Below are 27,305 nucleotides of genomic sequence, written 5' to 3'. Positions count from 1 at the left end.
AAACACTTAATAATCCTACATCCAGAAATACTGAAAGAAGCTTCACAAATTCAATGACGAACGTTTTGAGTCTTTCTCAACGTCTTCAATGAGAAAGACTTATAGTCATTGAATGTATTAAGTTTCTTGTAGTCTTTCTTGACCCAATAGGTTTGTGGATAGGCCCCTCTACAGTGGTGTTTTTAGTGTACGTTCAAACCATTCTTTAGTGCAAAACTGTTTCTGTAATATGTTGTATCTCCAGGACACATTTGTTTGTTTTTTATTAGTATTATTATTTATGTTTCTGTTTTCGCCCCTGTGCAGTTGCTATTAACTAATCAATGTACGAGTAATTACGTTTTATTGATACTATAAAAGTAACTAATCACGCCAGCAGATATAACATACCAATCCTCGTGTGAAATGGGAAAGCTGATTAGTTATTGACAAGTGATGTATCAAAGTTGTCATTGGCTGTACAAGATCAAAGTGGCACACAGTTTCAAGCTTTGTTAAACAGCACTCTTGCTAGCAAATATCTTGAACTGATAGTTTAGGGTAATAGTTATGTGAGCCTGAAACACCCCATACCTAAGGCCTTTATTCTACAGATTTTTACCCAACAATTCCTAGGTTTTACAAACTGTAGCTCGGTATTTATCGATTTTCACCTCAAATTTGGCGCATTCAAGTGAAAATACTTGTTTACATGAAGATAATCTATGACTTTACGTTCGTAGATACATGTATGTAAATACAGAATGTGTTTTTAGTGTAATAAGTGTCTGTTTAGTGTACTGAACTTCAATTCTGATACCGTTTGCACTCACAAGGAATAGAAGCATAGAGCTGCTTTTCTGACAACCCCCTGTATTACCCCTGACGTTTACCTGGAATCAAGGAAATCATTTTCACTGTTTTTTTTTTACCTGTTGTTAATAAACAAAGATAAACTCCCAGAAAATGTTATATACAATCAAAACCAAACACAATGGGCCTGTATTTGACACAGTTTGTAAAGTCGTAAAATGTACAGCCCCATGCATCTACCTCATCAAGCATTGACGGATTGCATTAGCTACATTGGTTTTAATGGGACTCTTGGTTAGTATTTGAAACAGATGACTATGAGTATAATCTGTAAGGATTCCAATATAAATGTGTATAAATGTCATGTAGAAGGGAAAGCATATCCATTTATCATAGAAAAAAGAAACAAAATGTATCCCGTAAACAACTTCTATACATTGAATAACAGACGTGGGGCTGCTGCTGACTGATTCTGTTGACATTGCTGCTTTAGATTGCTGATTGTAATAAACATCCTTATTTTAAAAGCTTTTGCATTTTTCAAATCAGACCCTGAGGGACCCTCCTCTTAGGGGACCAGGGAACAGCTAAGTTTCCTTGCCCACCCAATCCATGGCCTCGCTTTTTGAGACAGCCTGGCACTGGAATTTGTTGAGAATTGTGTGTAGGTTTTGTGACATCAAAGCAAGGCCACAGTAGATTGTATTAACCTTATACGCTATCTAGCTTAAATATTTTAAGAATTTGTCTCTTTTTAAATAAAACCCTCTTTAAAAACAAACAATATCTTCTAACAGTACTGCAGTTTGTAATTGCTGTCTAAACGTGAATGTATACAGATATATCCGCTCGGTACCATATCTGGACCTAGACAGACTTGTGAATTAAGAGGGCGACCCCTGTTTATATTCCCCGTCTCCACGTCACGACTGTCTACTGTAGCAGACTTGACTGCTGATACAAGCATTTAGACATCAACAAAGAATAAATGAATGGAAAGAGTTTGTCTGATGCAGTGTTTGATTTGTCGTGGTCAGTGCTCCCTCTCACTGTGGATTGGCCACCCAGTATGAACGCCCTGGAGCAGTCTGATGGTTCTGAAGCTCACCCTATAGCATTAACTCATTTTGCTTTCTAAAGTCAAATTAAAACCAGTTGATTTAATGTTACGTTAACATGTTGCATTGCATACCGCTTTATAGTTTTCCATATACTTAACAAAAAAAGAAAAATGTGACATTTGGAAATACTGTACAAAAATTATGTTCATATAGTTTGTTTTTTTTTGTTTTTTTTTTAATTGTCTCAATCCTAAAATTCTAGGTGATGCAAAACATTTGACCATAGCTGTACATGGTGATTATAAAATGGTCCACTTAGTAGGAAATGTAATGATCAGGTAAATGTACAACGGCAGGATACAACCGAAGCAATTGGAAAGTGAAAACCCGTAGGTGGTGTATATAGCCATAGCAGGCGCCACCAATCACCCTGTATGCATTCAGCATTCGTTCTATTGTGCACTTGGGCAGCATGCTGTTACTGGGTTACCACATCTGTCACCAGAGATATTACAAGATCCTGACAATGCAACATGCGCCCCTGTGATAAACACACTGATGATTGTGTTTTTGGTGTTTTATTTCTGTGATAACTAAGTTTGGTACCAAGTTAAATTGACAATAATGGACCAAGTTTGGCTTTTCTGATGAATAAATTATTATAACATCATTCCATTAAGGATTAAGTGTGTATGGTCTTGAAACTAACTGGGCGTTTTGTTTTGTTGCTCACAGGCAGCCTCTTCGGCGCTGAGCAGCTTGGGCCATGTTTACACAGCCATCGGGGACTACCCCAACGCCCTGGCCAGCCACAAGCAGTGCGTCCTCCTCGCCAAGCAATCCAAAGACGAGCTCTCGGAGGCGCGGGAGCTGGGCAACATGGGAGCGGTGTACATTGCCATGGGTGACTTCGACAACGCCGTGCAGTGCCACGAGCAGCACCTGAAAATCGCCAAGGAGCTGGGGAACAAGCGGGAGGAGGCACGGGCCTACAGCAACCTGGGCAGCGCTTATCACTACCGCCGCAACTTCGACAAGGCCATGTCCTACCACAACCACGTGCTGGAGCTGGCCCAGGAGCTCGGGGAGCAGCCCATTGAGATGCGGGCCTACGCCGGCCTGGGCCACGCTGCCCGCTGCATGCAGGACCTGGAGCGAGCCAAGCAATACCACGAGCAGCAGCTGGGCATCGCAGAAAGCCTGAAGGACCGCGCCGCGGAGGGAAGGGCATCCTCCAACTTGGGTGAGCTGAAGCAAATCCACACCCTCAGCCTTACTGCACATTAGACACTCACATGGACTAGAAATACAGTGGCACTGAAAGACATTTACCAGGGGTGTACACCTCTATCAGATAGGTTTCAGTATTCATAGGTTTGATTGTGTGCAACAAAAAAAATCTTTCTTCTGCATTAAAAAGCTAATAGGTAACGAAAGAATCTTATAAATCTGATCTGTTGTGCACTTCTGTTTGTTAGGTTTCATATGTGCAGTTTTTGAAAGTGTTGTAGTTTTATTTTGTAGTTTTTTAAAGAGAATGTATATAATAAGTTACAGAAAGCTCTCAGTTTGCAAGCCTTAGTATCAGGTAGAGTTGCACCTGTACTTCCTAGGTAGTTTCTAATATCTTTGGGGTCAAAGGATATGACTAGTCAGTTATTAGGGGCAGCAGCTGGATGGTTAATGGCAGGAAAGAAGGTGTTGAAGGGGTGGAGAGAATTTTGCTCTCCAGGTAAAATAACCTTGGAAGTAAGTGTGGGTGTAGCAGACTACCTTCAAGTATTGTAATGCCACACATGCACGCTAAGTGCTGTTTTCAACCTTGTATGCTACTAGATACCAACCCCTTTAAGCGTTGCCTTTTTGTTGCACTATGCTGACACCTCTGTAACTTCGTTCATGAATAGCTTGATAGATTATTCAATTGAGAATAATTAGTTTTCCGTAATGTGTTCTTTAACACCATATGCCATTTCAACTGTAGCAATCATTTTTTAATAACATATATTTCTAGTTTCTAAAAACCATGTCTAAATTGCATTTACCTATTCATTTTATTTATTGCGTTAAACCGCATAGCACTGCATTGTTTAATGTATTGTGTGAGGATACAACAACCTTTTCCTTCACTCAGAAAAGCATGAACAATGTACATTAGGCATTAAAACAGCTTCTAGTAGATTAATACATGGCTGGGCTTACTGTTCTCATGACCTTGTTTATCTGTAAGTGTCTTTTGGTGGAGAGCTCAGATGGCTGTTATTAATAATGCATATCGCTCTTCCTCAAGAGCTTTTAACATCCTTCACTTCAGCTGCTTCATGGTGAAAGCAAAGCTGAACGGTCATTATTAAAAGCTGTTAAATATTCTCATCTAGCAAATCGGAGTGTCAGTTCTGTGTGCATTATCACAACAACACACGACAGACCGCATTCATGACATCAACCGTATCATATTGACTTTTTTATTCTCAATACTTTCATAGTTTCCTCTTTATTCTCGGTATCGGTACGGTTGACATCACCTGCTTGAGAATTCTTACCTGAGGTACCACTCAGGGATCAACTTCAAAGTCTTCAAAACTGACCTTGTATCTCTGCCACTGTTCTTTTCACAAACCTTTCCCCTCTTTCCAGTGACAATGCTGATGTACTAAATACAGTTTCTTAGGAAGAGAATTATAGTTGGGTTTTGTCACTTGTATGACTGTAGACATAGTGTGCAAACAGACCTCCTGCCTTGGTCGGTTCAATTCTACTTGTGCCATCATTCCCTCACACACGTTCAGAGTCCTATAACACTGTAATACATCATAAAAGGCATTCCTAAGAACGAGACTGGTCAACTGCTCGGTTTAGTTGAATGGGGTTATTTTTCCAATACCTCTTGAAACATGATTTTCTGCAGACATCATTTCGTTACTCATAGTTAATAATTCTGGGTGGTCATTAAAAAAAGAATACAGAACTGCATAACCCCCAAATTATTCAAATATAATGAATTGTTATTGTTCTGGTTGAAGCAAGAGGCCAGTGCCTTCAGCCAGCAATAAGTAAATCTGCTTTGAAAAGTGTTTAGTCATGAAATGCTGCATTCTGGATCCGGACATTCTTCTTGTGGACTTCTCTAATTGGACTCCATTAAACTGGGATTCAGCTGTGAAGAACTTCATCAGTGAGCTTTAAATGACTCTTCCCCCCCACACACAGGCAACACGTGGGATTTCAGAGAAGCAATTATGTTTAACTTAATCATACTTTAAGAGTATTTGGAATTGGAATTTGGTGCAGTGATTTAGTGCTCATCAATGGAGAAACTGTTGAGGCTGGGGATCTATAAATGCATGGAATTTATACAGGATTTTAGACTGAGAATGTCTGTGTATGATATTGACAACGAGTAGAAGTTACACACATATTTTAATATAATATATACTGCTGTCAATAAACTTTAAAATATACAGTTTGTAGGTACCTATTTACACTGTAGTTGCAATGTACCAATATTGACTACTGTACATAACACACAGTATCACATAGTGTAAGAAAAGTGTAAGTATACTGTAGTTAACGCTGGGTATCCAAACTACAAAATCCATCTAGAAGGGTTTCTAAACCTTCCATCTTCACTTCCATACAAATGAAGGACAAGGTTGATACATGGAATTCCATTCAGTGTCTGAGATATGGGACCGGGGAGTTCTGAAGGAGTTCTGAGTTCTGAGAGGTGACGTCAGTCTTATTGAGATTATAAATCATGTATAAGAAATCAACCAATCACTGTTACAGGTTCGACACAATTTTAGTGCAGCTCATCCTGTGTACAGATATCATACAAACAAACAGTTTGAGCAGCTTAGAATCTCTTTCCAGTTCTCTTATATATGTTACATGTCATATGAGAGCCGTACAGCTCATCATAAAGTACAGCAGAAGCTCAATATGGTATGGTTAATGGCATGAAAGGGATTTGTTTGTGATGTGTGGTGGAATACAACACGCAAGACTGGCACCTTATTGAAGTCTTTTTTTTACAGAGAGAGCGGTGAGGGTGTGGAATGGGTTACCTAGCAACGTCATTGATGCTGAATCACTGAAGTTCAACCCTGAATAAGTTTTGAGAACAACTGGCTACTTGGATAAGCATTGATGAGTTGAATGGTTTGATGATGTACAATACTATTAAGGCAGTAAAGAGATCACATTTGACGTGAGAATTGCCATTTGACTGAAAAGCCTACAGTTGTTTTAATTGGATGTGCATGATATTTGTTTGAGATAACTGACTGCAGTGTGGTCATAATAAAAGCTGTTGTTGACCATGTAGTATAGAATAGGGAGAGTCTATTGATGTAGAAAATAACAGTGCTGTCAAGTGTTAAGTACACAAGTGTGTATCTAATGGGCTGAGGGAAGCACAGAGCACCTTCAGTCTTACGCCTGATTGCTTTCCATTATTGAAATCTTTTTTTGTGTTGTTCTAATGACACGAGACTGAAGATGGCATTCCTGTGTAAGAAATGCAGCAGACACATTGGAAAACAACGCTAGCAGCACAGTGTAGAAAACCAAAGCAGTGTCACAAGCCTAATGAGAAATTGTTTTATTTAGATACAACCAGTGGTGTAGTCGATGCAATCTCTGAATCAAAATAGTGTTTCTGTACCATGCCATTGAATAGGCATTAGGAACCAGATTCCCTATGTGCCACTACTGATGGTACACAAATCGGAGTCTCCGTCTCCCATAACCAGCACTAATTTTAAATGTCTGGAGAGTCAAGTCACACACAGCTGATTCCCGCACAATTGTACGATTCAGTCAGTCGTCCTTGTGATGCAATGAAGAGAACATTAGGAATTACAAACTACAGTATTAAAATTGAATAGGGCTAACAATGTTTTTTAGTAAAAATGCTGATGAAGTAGCCAAATTGTGTTTTTTTGTTTTTTTAAAGCAGCCAAAAACCGCACTTACATTTAAGATTTAATATATATTACAAAAGCATAAACAAGTTCTGCACATTTATTAAAAAAAAATAAAAAAAAACACACACAGTAATGTTATAAACTATGTATTTATTTATCTGCTTTGCTTGTTTTTTTTTTCTCACAATTTACAGTACCAGAACCGCTGTCTGATGAGATCAAATAGAACATAAGAAGAACATTTGGCCCATCTTGCTTGTTTGGTTATTAGTAGCTTATTGATCCCAGAATCTCATCAAGCAGCTTCTTGAAGGATCCCAGGGTGTCAGCTTCAACAACATTACTGGAGAGCTGGTTCCAGACCCTCACAATTCTCTGTGTAAAAAAGTGCCTCCTATTTTCTATGCCCCTTTATCTAATCTCCATTTGTGACCCCTGGTCCTGGTTCCTTTTTTCAGGTCAAAAAAGTCCCCTAGGTCGACACTGTCAATACCTTTCAGGATTTTGAATGCTTCAATCAGATCACGGCGTAGTCTTCTTTGTTCAAGACTGAATAGATTCAATTCTTTTAGCCTGTCTGCATGCGACATGCCTTTTAAACCCGGGATAATCATGGTCGCTCTTCTTTGCACTCTTTCTAGAGCAGCAAAATCCTTTTTGTAACAAGGTGACCAGAAATGCGGTAGGTCCAGGAAAAAACATGTATTCAGAATGTCGTGTAAAATTTAATTGTCTAGAACTGTCAGTGGATACATTCTTTAAAAATAAATTAAAAAAAACAAGTGTAATTGTACAGTTCTGAAATTGGTGATGAATAAAAAATAACAGCGTTTTTTTGTGATTTGTAATTTTATTGGATGCAGAGCTCCAGAAAAAAAGACAGAGGGAGGACGGGATATACTATACAGGACGTTGTGGCGATTGAAGTTCAGCACTGGTGATGACCTCATAATCGAAAGGAATAGAAAAAGAACATGCACGATAAAAATAACTAGACCACCAATATTTACCCGCAAGATGCTTTCAAAACATGCTGGAAAACTGCCAATCTGGCAGCAGTGACTAGGGGAGTAGCCTATAAAAGTCGCATGCGAGATGCATGCATTACCTATTAAATGTTACTTCAAGCTCAATGAACAAATAAAACAGGAATTTGTATAATTTTTGTTTAAGAAATCTATATTTTGTTGGCGTTCCGGTACTTTTGGAATTAGGACTACACCACTGGTTACAACGGCTGTGCTCTTAGGTTATTTAACGATGTGCTTGTTTTTTGAGGCTCATAAATGTGCTCATATTTCTAGTGTTCAAATGAACATCTGTTTTTCATGTTCAAATATTCTTTTGAAATTCTGAATTAGTTGGAAAACAAAAGTATAATTCATACCATAGTAAGGTATATAAAAAAAAAAAAAAACTCTGAAGTAAAATAAACCGAGCACCTCACCGCCTGTGAAAGAAGAGAAACTCTTCTCACAGTACGTTGTTTATTAGTTTCCTTGCGTGATGTATTTTCATACATTAATTTGTGAATTCTCTTATATAAACGAATACGAGCATCTTTGTAGCCAAATCCGTTTCAAGCAGTGTTTATTTGAATATTTGTTCCTAATAATTTCTACAGCAAATGCTTTCTATGCCACCATCTTAATTAATTAATATGGTAAGGTTGATGCTGCCAACATTTTCTTTTTCATATATTACTTGACCCCAGAGGGAAACGTTTGAAAAAAAGCTAAATATTTTTGGGCCGCCATTTGAAAGTACATGAAAGCCGCATGAATAGACATGTTGGCAAATGCCTTCATTGGCAGCATGAACATTGTTGTTCTAATGATGTGACAGTGTTCGAGGATACTGTCTGTACTGTATTTGAGCAATTGTGGTTGTGGTATTCTCATCTCATGATTGGAATCTGGTTCTGTCATGAGCCCGTAATTGAAACAGACTTGATGAATTGCTTAATTACTTTTAATAGCTGATTCGTCAGCTGCTGAATAATGAAGATAAGGCAGGATGGCGAGGGGTGGCGGCAGCACCATTCTTTTAATTACTGGCTAGTTGTTGTTCTTGCTTTGTTCTTTACACAAACAAATAAAACAAGACTGAGTGTTAATAGTATTGATGTTCAGATTGATAATAATTTCATTTTAAATGTTGTTGACTCAGCATCATTAAACAGTAATTGCATGAAGAAGGTGTTTTGTAACGCAACTCCAGTGCTTTTTGGAACTCTGAAATAATGCTTCCAGTTGCATTTATTTAAGGATGTGTAACATTAGCGTTTTGCTTTCTTTTGTGAATATGGCATAAACAGTATCATGTTGTTGAGGAGCAATCAGCAACCGATTTCCGATATTTTTACCTCTTGTTAAATGTCGACATTTACCAGTAAATCATGAGATTTGCCAATGTTCAGACGTTTACCATGACATACAATGAGAAAACGTTATTATTAAAAAGCAATAAGACATTGAATTCTGCCATTTCTCAGAACAAATACAAACAGGAGCACTTTAGTCAAGAAACATTACTGGGTAGCCAGCTACAGACATAAGGCTCCAAGCAAGGCACTAGGGTGATGTAATGAATCAGTTCATATTTAACAGAGGTCCGCAGAATAAAAATCGTGTCAATCAGTTATCTGGTTCTCGCCCTGCAAAAATGTCAGTAGATATCAATGAGTTTCAATAAGCCCACTCATGTACAGTATGACCCGTGGTATGGATTTAAGTTTTACTTTCCCCCTTATTAATAATGATTTCTAACAAAGACAGTGAATAAGCCATCTATATCAGGACTCTAAGATTCTGCAATACCCTTACATAAGGACTGTAGAGAAGTGCAGTAGGAAGCAATGTCTGCTTACAGGAGGGGTTATAATGTGTTTCAACTAACTGACACTTGTGTGGAGACATACAAACTGTATGCATGGCAGATACTAAAACATAACTTAAGGGCACATCTTCATCATGCATTATGAGGGTGGTCTTGTTGTCAATATCAGCGACAGGGAAGCAAATTATAGGTTAAGGGACACATTTATCTAGAGAGTGTCTTTCATATATATTTGTAAAAGAACCATGTAACTGTCTCAAAAGGAGGATGAGTAAGTGTGATGGTATTGTATTGCTTTTTCATGTGGAGGTGAGGGTTGACCTTTAGCACCTCGGTTGAGATTGTATTGATCGCTTTGCTGTTTGTGAGCGCTGTGTCAGGATCATGTTTTGCCAAAGGCCCCTAAAGACTATACTGCTTGTATATATTGGTTTACAAATATTTACATTCCTGTCACAGCTTTGTTTTTAGTGCATGTCTCCAGGAAATCGTTGAACTATACAGTGGCACACAAATATTACAGTTAGCATAATTGTCATACTACGTAGTTTATGTATTTTTGCATCCCCACTCAAACCACACTGCCTGAAGTAGTTATGTTTATGGATTGCAAAATGGAATATGGAAACTATTGTTAAACTGTTTCACTCTCAGTTGTATTGCTGTGATGCTGTGTGTCCAAATTGCAACCAAATATGCATTTTAAGTGATGTACTGGTATAACAGTTGGAAGTGGAGACTTAGGACAGAGGATAGGGGACAGAGAGTGGCATGGGTTGCCTAACAATGTTGAATCACTGGGATCCTTTAAGACCCGAATTTTTGTTACTACCTGTTGTTATCTGATTTTGAGATCAATCAGCTACTATAACTGGACAAGCAAAGATGGGTCAAATGGCCTCCGCTTGTTCATAAACGTTCTTATGTAAAGAGCTACATTATTGTTTCATGAAGGACACAAGACCTTGTAATTGAGAACAGGCTTTTGTATTTGGTACTACAGTACCTGTTGTCAAACATAATCTATTCTGATTTGACTAGTAATCCCAATGGGGGTAAGGAGAAAAAAACACCAGAGACATCAATAGTATTTACTTATCCACTCATCTTTTATTAAAAGGTAGTTTTCAGTTCAGCCGTTTCTGCGAAATGTGACCTGCTATGGAGACTACTGAGTTCGATGGCAGCCACTCAGTGGTGAGTCAACAGTAACTTCAGCCCTACATTTATCTTTTTTTAAGACAAAATGTTCACCAAAATGTGCTGAGCAGCAAATCCTAAGTGTAACAATAGCCAGCTGCTCCTTGAATGATACTGTATGATTAAGGGGGGATAACTAAGCTTCCTTGGCAAGTGTAGTTATATGGACGAAGGGAAGTTTGCCAGCAATATATGTGCCTCAAGAACATGCTGGATGTGGGACAGGACATGTGTGTTTTTTTTTTACAGCATGTTGACCTCTTAGAAGCAGATGGTACTCAAAGATTCCATGACATCATCCACAACTCTGTTCGTTCCAAATACAGTACTGTAAATGCAGCTTTCATTTTTGTTTCCCTCTTCAGCATAAGGGCAAGACCTGAGTCTCAATACACAGTAACAGTGCATATAATAATATATGTTTATGATATGTCTGAGCTCATTAAATGCATATTGTGATTATAGAATTATAGTCTTCTTACTCGCTGCCCTTGGGACCCATACATCCCATCAGATGCAACACATTGTGCATTTTAATGAAGGCAAGTTTAATGAGATTTCACTGCGTCTGGTTAGAAGTCAATTTATGGTATTAGAGGCACCAGAGCACCAGCATTGTTGAAGGAGGGAGCATGATCTGGAGACACTGCGATGTTGAAAGTTCCTGAGTAAGAGCTGAAGAAAAGCAATTCCTTAGTTGATTTACCCCTGATGTGTGAATAAAGATATGAAAACAGTCTAGGATATGTTGGGAAAAAAAACATATTGGAGGATACAGCAAAGGTTAAGTAATATGTAGGTTCTGTAACACTTTAAAAGGTTAATTTATATTTTCCTAATGTTACATTTCATACTAGTCTTAGTGTATTCTAAAAGATACAATGTAGTCGCTCCTGCTTAAATGGGTATTCCCATGCATAGTAATACCATTTTCAGACTGCACTTTAATACCATAGTGAGAGTGTGGCTCCCCTTCACACCAGAGAGGAATCAGAGCGTGAGTTCACCTAACTCCTCAATTTTCTAATCCTCCTCAGAGGTCATTTAGATACGAAATTAATCAACTCACTTAAAACAGAACAGGCGTTTTGAATGTGAAGGCAAGTACAGTGCAGTAAAGTACTGCAAAGCATTGTCTTTATTGCGAACGCTTGTTAAAAATGCAGGCAACTTGGATAAGGAGCTGGGCTTTTCAAAACAGTTCAAAGCACATTCCCAGCTCATATGAAACATCAGTACAAATTAGAGCTACGTCACTCAGAATTATTCATTACAGTTGCATATATCATAAAATGGCTGCTTGCTCATTAATTATTGTGAAAATGGAGGTGGTAGTAAGTTTCATTTGAATGCTTTCATCATAGATGAATCCCTCAGCTATAATACACAGTATTGGACTGGATACAATGCTGAGAGACGATCACAATAAAGGGATATGCAGATAGTCTTCAAATTGAGACTGACAGTTTAAATGATAAGCTGTGTTTTATATGGAGCTGGTCCATATTTGTTCTGGGTACATGCTGTAGCCCTCTCTTCAGAGAAATGACTAGGACTCTTGTACAGCAGCACATTGAGTATATCGGTACTTGAATCTGCCAGAAATTGCTGCCAGTCTATCTGTATCTGTCCATGTAAATGGATTTCTTTTGAAGCGCCAGTTACAGACAGGGCTGGCATGATCCTGTCAGAACAATGAATTCAAAGTTGGAACCCTGGAAGAAAAAGCTTGTTTCAGTTATGAAATCTCCCTCCACCCATAAATCTAGGCAATCCAACACTAAAAGTATATTCATTGTTTCCGTGTAAGAAACTGGAACTCAAGAAGGGTTGTCTGGAGGAATTTGTGAATAAATAAGAAATAGCTCATGTTTCTTACTCCTCTAAGGAAAATGAAATTCCAGTCTTTTAAGGGGAAGACATCAGCATGCCACGGGATGGAGGAAGAAAGGAAAGCTAGTGAAAGTTCCGTTTCCAGTCTGATGTAAAATGTAATCGTGAGGTTGCAGAGAGGGATCGGAATTGATAGCAGCTGTCGAAAAGTGGCTGAAACTCCGAGTCCTAATGGGCATGTTGAGCTGCCTGCATATCTAGTAGAGATTTTCTCTAAGCGATAACCCTGACATGTTTTGCTTTAGTATAACTCCACTGCAGCAGATCAGCTCCAAATCTTTGTGTTTGATCTCTGCTGAGTCTGTTTTGAGGTAAGGCGACAGGCCTCTGTGGCTGTTGGAAGTCTGAAGTTTTTTTGAATTGCATGCATTAGCTAAATGTAGTACTTGCATTTTGCTTAATATTCTCCTTTAATGTTTTGTAGCAGTCCTGGGAAGGTAGCCCAAACAGAACTACATGGCAGATTTTAGGGGTGTCCAGTCATGCCAGCCCCTGTAGTTTCTGCACTAGTTTCTGGCCTGGCCTGTTTAGGAATCCCCAGCTAGCTGTACTTGTCTAGTTGTGAAGGGGCCCTTGCTAAATGTCTCCCCGTGGTTTACAGTGTTTTCTGGAAGATATAGTACAGAACACCGTTGGTGGTTGGGCCATGACGTCTGGAATTAAGAAGGGGGAGATCAGAGGAGTTGCAAAGCCAAACAGGAGGCTTGGTTGTGAAGAGGATCAACGCTGGTGTCATAATGACTGGTGCTCAGTTTTGTAGCCTGCTAGGAAGATAGAGTAGGGAACTAGTACACCCCCCACCCATTTGTGACAATTTTGAATAGCATACATTGTCACCTGGTGTCTCCAACAAGTACTGGGACATTACAACTGTGTTACAAAACTGTTCGCAATCAGCCTATAAGATTCATTTCAGGACTCAAAAATATGCCTCAGTGCTAGTTTTATAAGATGTATAAGTTTGTTTTTACTTTCGCACAAAGTCTTGCATTTTAGCATACAATCTCTCTACTAATAGTGTATATTTCCCACATTTTATCATTTGCTTTTAAAGACCACCGGTCGATAAGCACTTTTTTAATGGTTATGAGTAAGTTTCACTCTATTATTTTGGAGATTGGAAGCTTTTTACGACACCGATAGCTAGGCGGGTTCATTGATTTGCTTAATGGACATGGCTTTAATTAGTTTGAGATTAAATGCAGCCCATGCAGACATAAATCACTGGGAAGCTGAGGATTTAAAACCTCATGCATGGATTAAGTTAGGCGATCTTTGTCCAGCTCCTCGAGATCTGCAGTAAACAGAGCAGTCAGTCCAGCTAGGCAAACTCAGCCCTTCTCAGTCAAGTCCTGATTTAAAATGAAATTAGACTTCCCTTTATTCACAGCTCAATAGTAGTAACAGGCAAAACACAGTATTTCCTTCAACCTCTGAAACAAACAGCAATAGCAACATGATATTAGCACTGTTGTGTAAATCATTGCTACCCCAAACTTCTACCCACGTCCCACTGCTGGTCAAATCAGTACACTGTGCACACGATTCCACACGCTGCTTTCTGAAAGAGACGCACCTTAATAAGGATTCATGACACCATGTCGATCCAATGATCGGTTCAATGTATTTTTCAATTTTATCTACCCAATTTGAACTGCTTAATTAGAATGACGCCTCACCACTGCAACCCACTTAAATGAGGAGGTGTGGTGATCACTGGGTGACCTCTGGTCCCTGCCAAACCCTGGTGGCAAAAGCAGTCCACCTTGTGGGTCCCCTCCAAGATCAGAACTTCGAACCATGGTCCCATGACTCACCCTGGCCTCCAGGCTGCAGTGTTTTCTCGAGTGGAGCCACAGGAGACCACAGTTTGTTTTTATTTTTTGTGACACATACAGGTGTGTGCAAATGTATTAGAACACCTCAAGATTTGTCATGTATATCATTTATATACCTACCTGCATGAAAACCTCAGGGTGTGAGAATTTCAATTTCCGCTCAGGAATCAGTGATATAGAAACAATAGGCACTCGTGTGTGAAAATGTGAGACCGCTTTGTGCTGTAATTAGGCATCTTAAACAACTTCTAAAATGTCTCATGTATTTTACCATTTGTGGTTGTGTGTTCCTTTTCTTTGACAATTTAAAATTAATTGCATGTGTCACAGTTCAGAGGTACACAATGCGCTTCCTCAAAAACACCATTTGTATTTTTTTTTTTTGCATTTGCATTACAGACTCAAAGTTGACTCAAGTCCCCGGCAACAGGGAAATCGTGCAGGCTGTCTGTGTGTCCTGTGCATCACACTTCAAGTTTTACATCTATCTAGAGAGACGTGTAGCCAGTTGTCATGAAACTTGGATAGGGGATTCTTTAGCACTAGTTATTGAGAGTATCATATCAAAACTCAAATCCTTACCTCAGACGCCTAATTCGGTCCATCTTAATGTACTTTGCATATGAATCTCTACTAAAGCTGTCCATGGTCCATTAATCTGTTTTTTTTTTTGAAGCTGGAACTCTGCAGGGATGAGTCATTATTCTGATTGCCTGTGAATCTGATTTGTAAACATGCCAAAACCTTTGAAGAGGTTTGCAGATGCAGAAAGTGGTGGAGGCTCTGCGAGCTCATAAAAGGACTGATAGATAAGGTTGTATTGTCTGGCTGTGATTAAGATGTGCGGGGACCTTGGCTGAGATCCCAGCAAAAGTGGCATTAGAATTGGCTGTGATTGGTGGTGGTGTCACAGGGCATCTAACATGATAACTGTCTGAAGAACTTTTCGATTACCACAATTCTGGGTCAGGGCACCAAACAGGGAGAAAGTTTGTATGACACGTTTATGTTTATATTAAAGGAAATTATGTACTGAACCAAAGTTTGTCAGCAACCTGCAAATGAACCCATGTTTCTTAAAGCTTGGTTGGTTTTGCAAGCTCTGCCAACATTGAGTATTTTAGGCCCCAAGAGACTTTATTTGAATATGCTTGTTTAAAGAAAAAGTTTCACCTCTACGTAAAGAAATTAGTTAATACAGTATGTATGTAAATGTGAGGCAAAACTGAAATGATGAAGGCACTAGCTGAAATGTTTGTCTACCGTATCAGTTTAACGTTTGGTTGAGTGAACTGAAGTTACGGTATAAATGTAAAGAAAAAAACGTTTTTTTCAAGATCTTTGAATGTGTCATGTGACCTGCGTGGGACCAAAAATATAAAGAGAAATGTTTACCTTTCTCAATATTTTTTATTAACTTTAGATGTACTACCCTACGGAGCAGGATATATTTTCTGTTATACACATTTTAACACATTGAAATATCATTCCATTAAAAAAAAACACACACACACACAACAGCCGTGAGTTTTTAGCATGGGTGTCTAGGGCCCCAGACACCAAAACAAATATGGACAGCTAGCCAAATAGGAAGTGTATAAATTATTTAAACCCGTGTGGAACAAAAATCTGTGTTAAATTGCTTTATTTCCTTGTTTTAAACCACCCAGTAAGTGATGCATCTCTGCAAATGTGTTTTGTTCTCTGGAGGATGGGGTGTGTATTCCCTCTTTCCTTGCGGGGCTGTCGCTGGTGTCTGAGCAGAATTCCTGTGGTTCGGTGTCATTGTGGTAATCATGCTGCCTCGCGGGATGGGAATACAGCTGCCATGCGCTCTTGCGGCACACCAGCATGCTGCTGTTTACAAGCATATCTATAGGACTGACTCCATCACTTTTTCCCAACCTTTTATTGGTGAAACTAGGAGACTACATGCTGCTTCTGGGCACCATATCCCCAGTGACGAGGACAGCTCAGCCACAGCCCTGATAGCTCAGTCCGTTATAAAAGTTTCCCAAAGTAAAAGCATTGTAAGTCCCAACAAGGTATGGTAAAGCATAATATACATGGAAAATCATGGGAAAAGCATTGGAAATGTGGAAATGTACAGTGGTAAACTTTTATAAGGGTTTGAGCATCACTTTTAATGTGAGGATCCAGGGTTCAAGTCCCTGTTGGACGGTAGTGTAGGTTTTATTTAGAGAATTGCTTCTGGTCACCACATTACCAAAGGGACATTGTGGCCAAGGAGAGAGTCCAGAAAAGAGCAACCAGACTAATCCCAGGGTTTAAAGGAATTCACTGTGAACTGATTCTACTTGGCCTACAACAAAGAAGAATTAGGGAAGACTTCATTGTAGAAGCAGAGGAAAGTTGGAAATTAAGTAGAGATAGATTTAGAACAGAGGGTAGGAAATAGTTCTTCACACAGAGTGGTGATGGTATGGAATGGACTGCCTAGTGACGTGCTGAATCATTGGGTTCATTGACCAAGCTTGACTAAGTTTGGAGCTCAGTCAGCTGCTAGGAAAGCACAGATGGGCTGAATGGCCTCTTCTTGTTCGTAAATTTTATTATGTTCATATGAGGTAGATATGTCCATTTTCAGGTTCTCCCCAGTTTTCTACAAGTATTAAATAGATGACCAATGAAAACAGGCTCACAACATGTGCTGATCAGTGTGAAAGTTGGCAACAACAATGAATTGAATTTTCCACCAGCTGGTAATGTCTGTAGATGACTGACTGTTCATATACAGATGGGCTCTATTGTAATGTTATAAACAGCTGCAGATCTTAATATCAACACCATTACATTTATATTGCTTTAGTTATAAGGGGGAGTTAAAGGGTGAGAGTATTTAAGCATTACCTTGTTAATATCCTGTTATAAGTGTTCTCTATCAGTCTCAGTTATTCCAGCTAAAATGTACATTTCTAGCCTCAAGATCTGTTTAGAATTTCTCAGGTGGTTTACAAAATACAGTATTTTCTGTCCTTTTTATGATGTATATTTTACATTACTACCATCACTCACAGTTGCAGATGGGATCGAAATTATCATTGCAGGGGGCTCCCGAGTGGCACATCCAGTAAAGCCGCTCCGTGTGGAGTGCAGGGTGTGCCCTATAGTCTGGACGTCCGAGGACGGGAGCTTCCAGGGGGTGGCGCTCAATTGGCCGAGCATCGCCCGGGGGAGGGAGGGTTAGCTCGGCCAGGGTGTCCTCGGCTCACCGCGCACCAGCGACTCCTGTAGTCTGGGCGGGCGCCAGAAATTATCATTGCAAACCCCTAGGTTATTTGTAAAACTCAGTAATCCCGCTAGTTAATAAGCCTGGTACATAATGATCTAAGCAGAAACAGCAGCAGAGATTATACAAAGCACACATAACAGGACAATAAGAGGGTGTTCCTTTAAGATCTGCCTCTGTTTAGATAATTAAAATGAACACAGTTGTGTGTAAACCCCACCCTGTGCTTGCAGCTATGAATGGGTACTTGATCTGGACAGCTTCCTAGCACTTCAGGCTATTTCTAGCATGTTTCTAATGGTTGCTGACTAAGCCGTTGCTAAAAAATATAAAAACATGACACTTGTTTTAAAAGAACTAACAAAGGTACAAAACACACATTTTGGTCAAAGCAGATATCTGTAGATATTTTACTTTACCAACACATTAGTGCCCACTAAATGCATCTGGAATTTAGCAATTGGGTCATTTTTGCAGATGCCAGCAAATTGCTGATCCACATTATTTTAAACATACCATTTTGCTGCAAGGGAGGAGGAAAGGAGATTACAGGGGAGTCAGTGGCTCAATGGCAGTAACCAAGATTAATGTTTCAACCACTGTTGCCTCAAAACATTTTCCATAATAAGTATCCATTAGTTGTACAGTATTCATTTCTCTTTTTTTAAAGGTTGTTTAGCCTTGTGAGTTCGTCTCCATAAGCTTTTAAACTGTGGAGTATCCATGTGATGTGCCATTTGAAAGACAAAATTGCACAGAGAAAACTTTATTAATTATAATGCTGTAAGTCTTAATGTTTAACTCGAGTTTGTGTGTAGCACAGTCCTCTTTGTATTAATTAGATTGTTCGAAAGTTGTTTTTCAAAAATAACCACAATGCTGCAAAGCATATAAAATAATGTAACAGTATTGAGGGGTTGATTTTGAAGAGTAACTGGTATGAGAAATATTTGTATTGGATTTTAGTCATTCGTTGTATTTTATTAGTTACGTGATATTCTCATCTGGTTTTCTCCAAGGCTGCATTATATAAGATTAAAGTTAGTTAGTATTTCCTTATATACAACAGCACTGGATAAACCTTAATAACATATAGTAAGGTTAAGAAATACAGAATAAATGCATATTACTTTGATACTGTTTTACAAAATACTGAGTTTTTAGCTGTCAGTGACAGCCAACTGACTTGTCTACTGAGTGATTGGTTTGAGTGTTTATCTTCATATAACACTGTCTCTTTGTACAGGTATCATCCACCAGATGAAAGGAGATTATGAGACTGCACTGAAACTCCACAAAACTCATCTCTCCATCGCTCAGGAGCTCAGTGACTATGCCGCCCAAGGTAGGGCTTACGGCAACATGGGGAATGCCTTTAACGCTTTGGGAATCTTCGACCAAGCTGTCAAGTACCATCGTCAGGAGCTGCAGATCTCCATGGAGGTGAATGACCGGGCGTCGCAAGCCTCTACGCATGGGAATCTAGCAGTAGCCTACCAGGCCTTAGGAGCCCATGACAGAGCCTTACAGCACTACCAAAACCACCTCAACATTGCCAGAGAGCTGCGTGACATTCAGAGTGAGGCCCGGGCCCTTAGCAACCTGGGCAACTTCCACTGCTCCAGAGGGGAGTTTCTTCAGGCTGTGCCATACTATGAGCAGTATCTACGGCTGCCTGCTGAACTACAGGACATGGAAAGTGAAGGGAAGGTCTGTCATAACCTTGGCTATGCCCATTATTGCCTCAGGAACTACCAAGAGGCTGTGAAGTTCTACGAGCAGGATCTGGCTTTAGCTAAGGACTTGCATGACAAACTGAGCCAGGCAAAGGCCTACTGCAACTTGGGCCTAGCGTTCAAGGCTCTTGGGAACTACAACAAAGCAGAAGAATGCCAGAAATACCTCCTCTCCCTGGCCCAGTCCTTAAACAACTCACAGGCTAGGTTTCGGGCACTTGGCAACCTGGGGGATATCTTTGTGTGTAAGAAAGACGTGAATGGCGCAATTAAGTTTTATGAGCAGCAGCTGGCTTTGGCCCATCAGGTCAAGGAACGGAAGCTTGAGGCTAGTGCTTATGCAGCCTTGGGTGCTGCCTACAGGTTGATCCAGAAATACGATAAGGCCTTGGGATACCACACACAAGAGCTGGAGGTCTATCAAGAACTGAGTGACATACAGGGGGAATGCAAAGCACATGGGCATCTCGCCGCTGTGTATATGTCATTGGGGAAGTACACTATGGCCTTTAAGTGCTACGAAGAGCAGCTAGAACTGGGGCAGAAGTTGAAAGATCCGAGTATAGAGGCCCAGGTCTACGGGAACATGGGCATCACCAAAATGAACATGAATGTCATGGAAGAAGCCATTGGGTATTTTGAGCAGCAGTTGGCGATGCTCCAGCAGTTGAACGGGAATGAGGCTGTGTTGGACCGAGGGAGGGGCTATGGGAATCTTGGGGATTGCTACGAGGCCTTGGGTGATTACGAGGAAGCCATTAAGTACTATGAACAATATCTGTCTGTGGCACAAAGCCTGAACCGCATGCAAGATCAAGCAAAGGCTTACCGGGGGCTTGGAAATGGACACAGGTAAGTGACTTCCAATGATACGCTCTTTTTTGTAAAATAATAATTCCGTTTTAAACAAAAACTCAATGGTGGGTAGCAGCTGCTGAAATTCTAAGAATTAGATTGACTGCCAAATATGAAGCTTAAAATTGTGAGAGAACCGCTTTTTGGCTCCAACTAAAAAAGGAGCTCCTGACATGTATTCTACAATATATAACAGCTGCACCTCCCTGTTGCATCTCAGTTTCAGTCACAATGGGCAAGACAGCAGATCTGATTGTGTATTCCAGAGTTATGACTATTGGTCTTAATAGCAGATTTCCACTTTGCTGAATAAATAAAAGCTGGTATTCATTGAGGAATGGTGACCACCCAGAAGAGTGTAGCCCACTGCAGACTTCAGATCAGTGCTGTACTGTTGCCTATGGTGACCATACTCCAATAATGACAATGCAGATGTTGCAGATGTTTCTTTTTGTTCATTAAACTGTATTAGTTATGCATGAAAATAGTATTGAAAGATGTACAAACAGCCAATGGTTTTATTAACACTTTACACATCTACATCTGACCATTGAACTGAGAGGTAACCACATTAGGCATAATTTAAATACCAATAATAACATTAATACTTGTACAAGTAATTTGGTATTTTGATGTTGTTTATTTCTGATACTTTTAATTTAACTGAAACAATGGACTCATCAATTTTCAAGTGTGTTGCACAGACAATGTTATTTGTTAATTAATAATTGTTCGTGCATTACTCAACATCCATGTGGGAGTAATTCAGTGTGTTTTAGTATTTTGCACATTTCTAAAATGCACAACTATGCCGTTTCCTGCTAGTTTTAAAGAGTCGAAGCTTCAGATATTATTTGTATTTCTTTTTTATATTTCCCTTACTATGTTATGGTGTGTAGAATCATTCAGAGTGGTTCTGTCTTCTCTTTCTCCAATATTGAGTTTTTTCTTCCTCAAAATCGACCTTTACTTGGCTTTGAACTTGCTTTGAGTTTGTCTGGAGAATCCTAAGTGCTGGGACTGAGCAGCCTTCCTCATTCCATTCAAATCACGTGACAATGTGATCTCTCAACTCGGCTCCACCTACTCTGTGTCTTTATAAACGTAGAGTTAGTGAGACTAGCAGAGTTCAAAGGTCCTATAATGACAATGTGTCGGTACTTGGCATTCTCCAGACAAGCTCAAAGACAGGTGAAGGCAGAGAAACACAACAACTCAGTATTAGAGCAAGATTACACAGAACTACTGAAATGATTGCAAACACATTGGAAATATACAGGTCTGCAGTGTTGAAAGAATTACAGTTAAGGTCAAGAAAACCCTATTCTCAGTTGGTCCTATTCTGGTTAGATCAATCATGTAAATTACGGCTGCTTACTGTCCCGTGTTGTCTCGGCAGGGCGATGGGAAGTCTGCAGCAGGCTCTGGTGTGTTTTGAGAAGCGGCTGGTGGTGGCTCATGAGCTTGGAGAATCTTTTAACAAGGCGCAGGCCTACGGGGAGCTGGGGAGTCTGCATAGCCAACTAGGAAACTACGAGCAGGCCATCTCCTGCCTGGAGAGGCAACTGAACATCGCTCGCGAGGTAAAAGACCGCATCCTGGAGAGCGCCGCCGCCTGTGGCCTGGGCGGGGTCTATCAGCACATGGGCGAGTACGACACAGCCCTGCAGTACCACCAGCTTGACCTGGAGATCTCAGAGGAGACCAGTAACCCCACCTGCCAGGGACGGGCTTACGGGAACCTGGGGCTCACCTACGAGTCGCTGGGGAATTTTGAGAGGGCCGTGGTTTACCAGGAGCAGCACTTGAGCATTGCAGCCCAAATGAATGATTTGGTGGCCAAAACCGTGGCCTACAGCAGTCTAGGAAGGACCCACCATGCCTTGCAGAACTACTCCCAAGCAGTGATGTACTTACAAGAAGGTACGTTTAATATATGCATATATATCCTGTGCAATACTTTATATCCACAAATATTAGTGGTCGATTGCCAAAAAAAATCCATTACCAATGCATTACCATTACTGTGTAGGTCTCACATTTTCCTGTATAAGATAAAAATTAAACTGCTTTCATTCACAGTAACCAGTCACTGCTTTTCGAATGACTTGTATGTTTTCAATGTCTCTGTGTTCCTTCATTTAACCTCATGAAGTACAAAAGAAGGGTGTGCAGAAAAACAAACATTACAATGATATGATGTTAACAATGTGTGCTAATTAGGTAGGATTGACTGGAATTATTTTGTGAGCTCAATGCACTTTAAAGGAATGTATTGTTTTGCATGGGAAGTAGTTTTTCCAGATACTTTACACTACAGCTCAAATGACAGGGTTCTTGGTTAACAAAATCTCCAGTCATGTTCTACTGGTTATTTGGAGTAGTTGTTGTTTTCTATAATGGAGTAATATAGTCAAATAGAAATACATTTTTGGGGTAAAATAAAGAACAGATATCCACACAGTTGTTCATCATTCCTAGAAATGTGATTCTTTTTGGCATAAAACTGCACTTGTGAGATGATTTGCACATATAATTTACATATATTTGAACTTATGTGGTTTTATCCAAGTCAAAATTAAATAACTGAAGGATTGATGGAGACTCTTAACTTGCACAATTTACTGCACTAACCAGCCCCAGCCTTGTAGTTTAATTCACTGGAGTGCTGTGCTACAGTATATTGATCCGCAGTGCCCTCGGTTTAATCAGTCCTGTAATAACGAGGGTTATGCGAGTTGCACCCTGATTTAAAGCTAATATTCCCATCACGAGCCATTCCTCAATTTAATACTGGGGTCGTGGGACAGAGGGGAGTTCCAAGGACTGAATAAAACATTACCAGCCCCAGGCATTGCATTACCAGCCCCAGGCATAGCATCACCAGCCCCAGGCATAGCATTGTTTTGTGTGACTGTAGTGTAAATTGCCATGAAAAATGTCAGAGGTTGTAAGCTCTGATTTATCGTGTAGAAATTGATTCTGCAGCAACAGCTGTGTTGAGTTGGGGAATTTGCTGAGAATGTATTCAGGTAGCTGGGAGATTGGAGCACACCTTCTTGACGTCAGTGTTTTCCTTTAGCCTGAACACATCCAATTGTATCTGACGTCTCCTGTCTCCCAGCGGTGTGAACAAATTCACAACACTCGATCATTTTGGACACATGATTTGAACCACAAACGAATTAACCATTAAAGCGGTTGAAGCTAACAAAATAATTCCACACATTTTACCTGTTTTCTATTGGATGAGTCACAAATGTGCAGTTCTGAAAGAAACACATCTACCAAAACTGTATTTCAATTGAAAAACATGATAATACACCAGGTAAAAGAAAGTTCCCAGTTTACTTACCTTACTTTGAGGAAATCTGTTACTGGTTCACTTCACCTCAGCTGTGTCTTCGGGGTCAAAGCATGTTACTGTCTGAAATCGCGTCAGTCAATATGGGAAGCAGCGGATTGGTTATTGACAGGAAAGACGACAGTGAAGGGGAGGGGACACTTTCACTCTCAAGGAAGTGCATGTCAGAAATGTCTTTAACCTAGTGTAGTACCAGATTTCTACTACAATGCTATAACATGTGTTTCTTTCAAAGCTGCACATTTGATATCTATAAGAAAACGTTTATGAATGCCAAGTAAGATTTGCTTTATTTTGTTAGCTGTAATCTGTTTAAGAAAATTGAAAAAACGTGGTAACAAACCACCACAAAAATGTAATTCCAGTTACACGAATTACTGAGATTAGAAACATTTAATTCAATTAAGTAAGACAATTATAATAACACTATGTAACACAATTTTTGTTCCTGGGTAGTAAGTGTTATTTCCTAATTGCTTATGCCTCAAAAGTATAGAAAATGGCTCTTATTCCCCACAAACTTTGCTTTTGTGACCAGGACAGTGATATTTTGAAATTTACCTATTTCCAATGAGAAAACGGACGAATTTGTGTCTTTTCGTTCACATAAAGTCAGAAAAAAACAACATATGAATCCAAATTAACATGTATTTATACTAAAGTAATACAAAAATGACTACAAAAGATTTCGAAGTGAGTAGTTTTTCGAGATTTACGATTATACTGTAAATCACTTTCACGAATCAGCCCCAAATGTAGTCTCCCATCATGTTCTCGTTATACGGTAGCGGCGTTCAAAGTCCAGTATATCCTGGTGGAAGCGCTCGCCTTGCTCCTCCGAGTACGCTCCCATGTTCTCCTTGAATTTATCAAGATGAGCATCAAGGATATGGACTTTGAGGGACATCCTACAGCCCATTGTGCCGTAGTTCTTCACCAGAGTCTCAACCAGCTCCACATAGTTTTCAGCCTTGTGATTGCCCAGGAAGCCCCGAACCACTGCGACAAAGCTGTTCCAAGCTGCTTTCTCCTTACTAGTGAGATTCTTGGGGAATTCATTGCACTCCAGGATCTTCTTTATCTGTGGTCCGACGAAGACACCGGCTTTGACCTTTGCCTCAGACAGCTTAGGGAAGAAGTCTTGAAGGTACTTGAAGGCTGCCGACTCCTTATCTAGAGCTCTGACAAATTGTTTCATAATGCCCAATTTGATGTGCAGTGCTGGCATCAGCACCTTCCGGGGGTCCACCAGTGGCTCCCACTTGACGTTGTTCCTCCCCACAGAGAACTCGGTCCGCTGTGGCCAGTCCCGCCTGTGGTAGTGCGCCTTGGTGTCCCTGCTGTCCCAAAGGCAAAGATAGCAGGGAAACTTGGTAAAACCGCCTTGGAGACCCATCAGGAATGCCACCATTTTGAAGTCTCCTATGACCTTGATGCCATCTCAGAAAAATGCAGATATGTGTCCACTTAGGCAGCTGGAACTAAACTGAACTGGTGGGCTTAAGGCCCCTGTATTTATACTACTATTTATATTACTGGAAAGTTCTAGAAAGTTCTAGAAGTTACTCCAAGTTTACTCAGCACTGAATCTATCTGGAATGTTCTGGAAAATAGGTAAATTTCAAAATATCACTGTCCTGGTCACAAAAGCAAAGTTTGTGGGGAATAATAGCCATTTTATATACTTTTGAGGCATAAGCAATTAGGAAATAACACTTACTACCCAGGAACAAAAAAAAAAAAAATTGTTACACGGTGTAATTAGTGAGATAATTAAAACGTGTAGCAACTCACCATGGCTTCCCTGATTTCCTCTAGATATTATCTGATCATTTTCAAAGCGGTTGTTATCCTCCTTTCCCCGTCCATTGAGTGCATTGGGCAGCCGATTGCGGTACTTGTTGTAGATTGGCATTGGAGTACAGCAGGCTGTCAGGTTTTGATCCATCTATTGCATGTGACCTTGGGGGACAGGGAGCCCTTACTCGTTTATCACTCCGGAGTCTACACATTTGGCAGCAGCTGGATTGCGATTACTTTTTAAAGATGCTTGGAATCAGAAATGAAATTACTAAACATATTAAAGGTCATCACATTTCAATGATAGATGTTGCAATAGGGCAGTGTACCATTTTTAATGCTCCTCATTAATTCTTCCTAACTGTGTGTAGTGGGCAGGGGTGTGTGATGCATTGCTGTTATGGATTATGAGTAGGGCGTCTGATTTTCGGGTGACATTTTTTTCCAAATTCTGGTGAATGCTTTTTTTAAAAATTGGGTAGAATTATTTAATGAAAAAATCGGGTGGATATTTTTTATATATAATCAAGAAATAATAAATATTCAGGTTTTATTTGGAAAGAAATAAACAAATGCTTAAGCACCAAGTATTGACAACAAAGTTTTCATCAACAGTTTAAATCCCCAACGTATGTGTATTCCCACATACTGGAGTATGGAAAATTTTGACATCTATCTCTTCCCCCTTCTCTCGCTCTCTTTCTATCTCACACAAACACACATACTGTATATGGAGGCATTTCTCCGTTCCAATCAAGTTTTATTTTGTAGTGGAGTTGCAAGTATAATTGCACACAGAAAATACAGGAAAACTAAACAACTTTACTCCATGCTGTTTTACAAAGAGAAACGATCGACTGTTACATCTAAATGCTCTTGGCTTAAACACACACTCATAAAACAAATAACTGGGAAGAAAAGTGTTAAATCGGGTTAAATTGGGTAAAACCAAAAAATCAGACGTCCTAATTCTGACCCCTGCTGGTGAGATGAAGTGCTTGTGTAAAGGAACGTGGTTCTTGTTTGAGTGTTCCAGAACCCCCTGCGTGTTTACGAGACACACATTGCTTTACTGTGATCAGTGTTGTCCATACAGCAGCGTTTTATTTTTAAACATAATCCTGATAGTTTTGATAAATCAATATATTTTTCAACTTGTACTCGCCGGGTGAGAGAGAATTTCTCTGCTAAGCATTGTCGTGTATCCTGATCATGCTCCCTCCTGCAACAGTGTTGGTTTTCTGTTCCCACAATGCAACAGCTAATTTAAATCAGAGAATAAAAAATACCTTTAACTTGGCAAATGTTCCCGAGTAAAAATGTGAAGAAAAAAAAATGAATGCCTTGGTTGCCCATGATATATGAATAAAAATCAGATTTGTTGAAAAATATTATTACTGCAATACGAAGAACGTGGAATGCAGCAAAGGTAAAGTATTGTGTTTCTTGTCAGCACTGCAAGGGGTTTAGCAACATTAAGGTATTCTCTTGGAATTTACAGTAGTCTCTACACACTCACTTGTGCCCACGTCTGCCTTTTTGTACACGCCCCTCTATCACTAAGACCAGATTCCTCTGCGGACCTGAGTAGTCCTTGACCTCCTGGTTATTCAAAGAACACAGAAAATGCATTACTGTCGTGCAGTTACACTGGTGTAGCACAGTTAAAGCATGGGTAAACATTGTAAAGCACAGAGGAATAGCAAAACAAAGAAAAACAAGACAAACTAGCTCAAATGCATAATATAAA

At 39.8% G+C, this 27,305-nt stretch overlaps 1 protein-coding gene across 3 annotated transcripts in view; it reads left to right on the top strand.

The window, feature by feature from the left end:
- The window catches only part of LOC117426928 (tetratricopeptide repeat protein 28-like), a 435,334-nt gene that overhangs the window by 341,083 nt on the left and 66,946 nt on the right, over positions 1 to 27,305 (top strand). For all 3 annotated transcript variants that reach the window (XM_059033326.1, XM_059033325.1, XM_059033327.1), the window contains 3 exons: positions 2,589 to 3,096; positions 19,047 to 20,388; positions 21,791 to 22,314. In XM_059033326.1, the coding sequence (XP_058889309.1) occupies positions 2,589 to 3,096; positions 19,047 to 20,388; positions 21,791 to 22,314 (2,374 nt within the window). The remainder of the gene's footprint in view (positions 1 to 2,588; positions 3,097 to 19,046; positions 20,389 to 21,790; positions 22,315 to 27,305) is intronic.

This window comes from Acipenser ruthenus, chromosome 11 (assembly GCF_902713425.1).
Source record: "Acipenser ruthenus chromosome 11, fAciRut3.2 maternal haplotype, whole genome shotgun sequence".
In the NCBI taxonomy this organism is placed as follows: Eukaryota; Metazoa; Chordata; class Actinopteri; order Acipenseriformes; family Acipenseridae; genus Acipenser; species Acipenser ruthenus.
The sequence above is the reverse complement of the archived record's forward strand: the minus strand, read 5'-3'. Positions and strand labels throughout refer to the sequence as shown.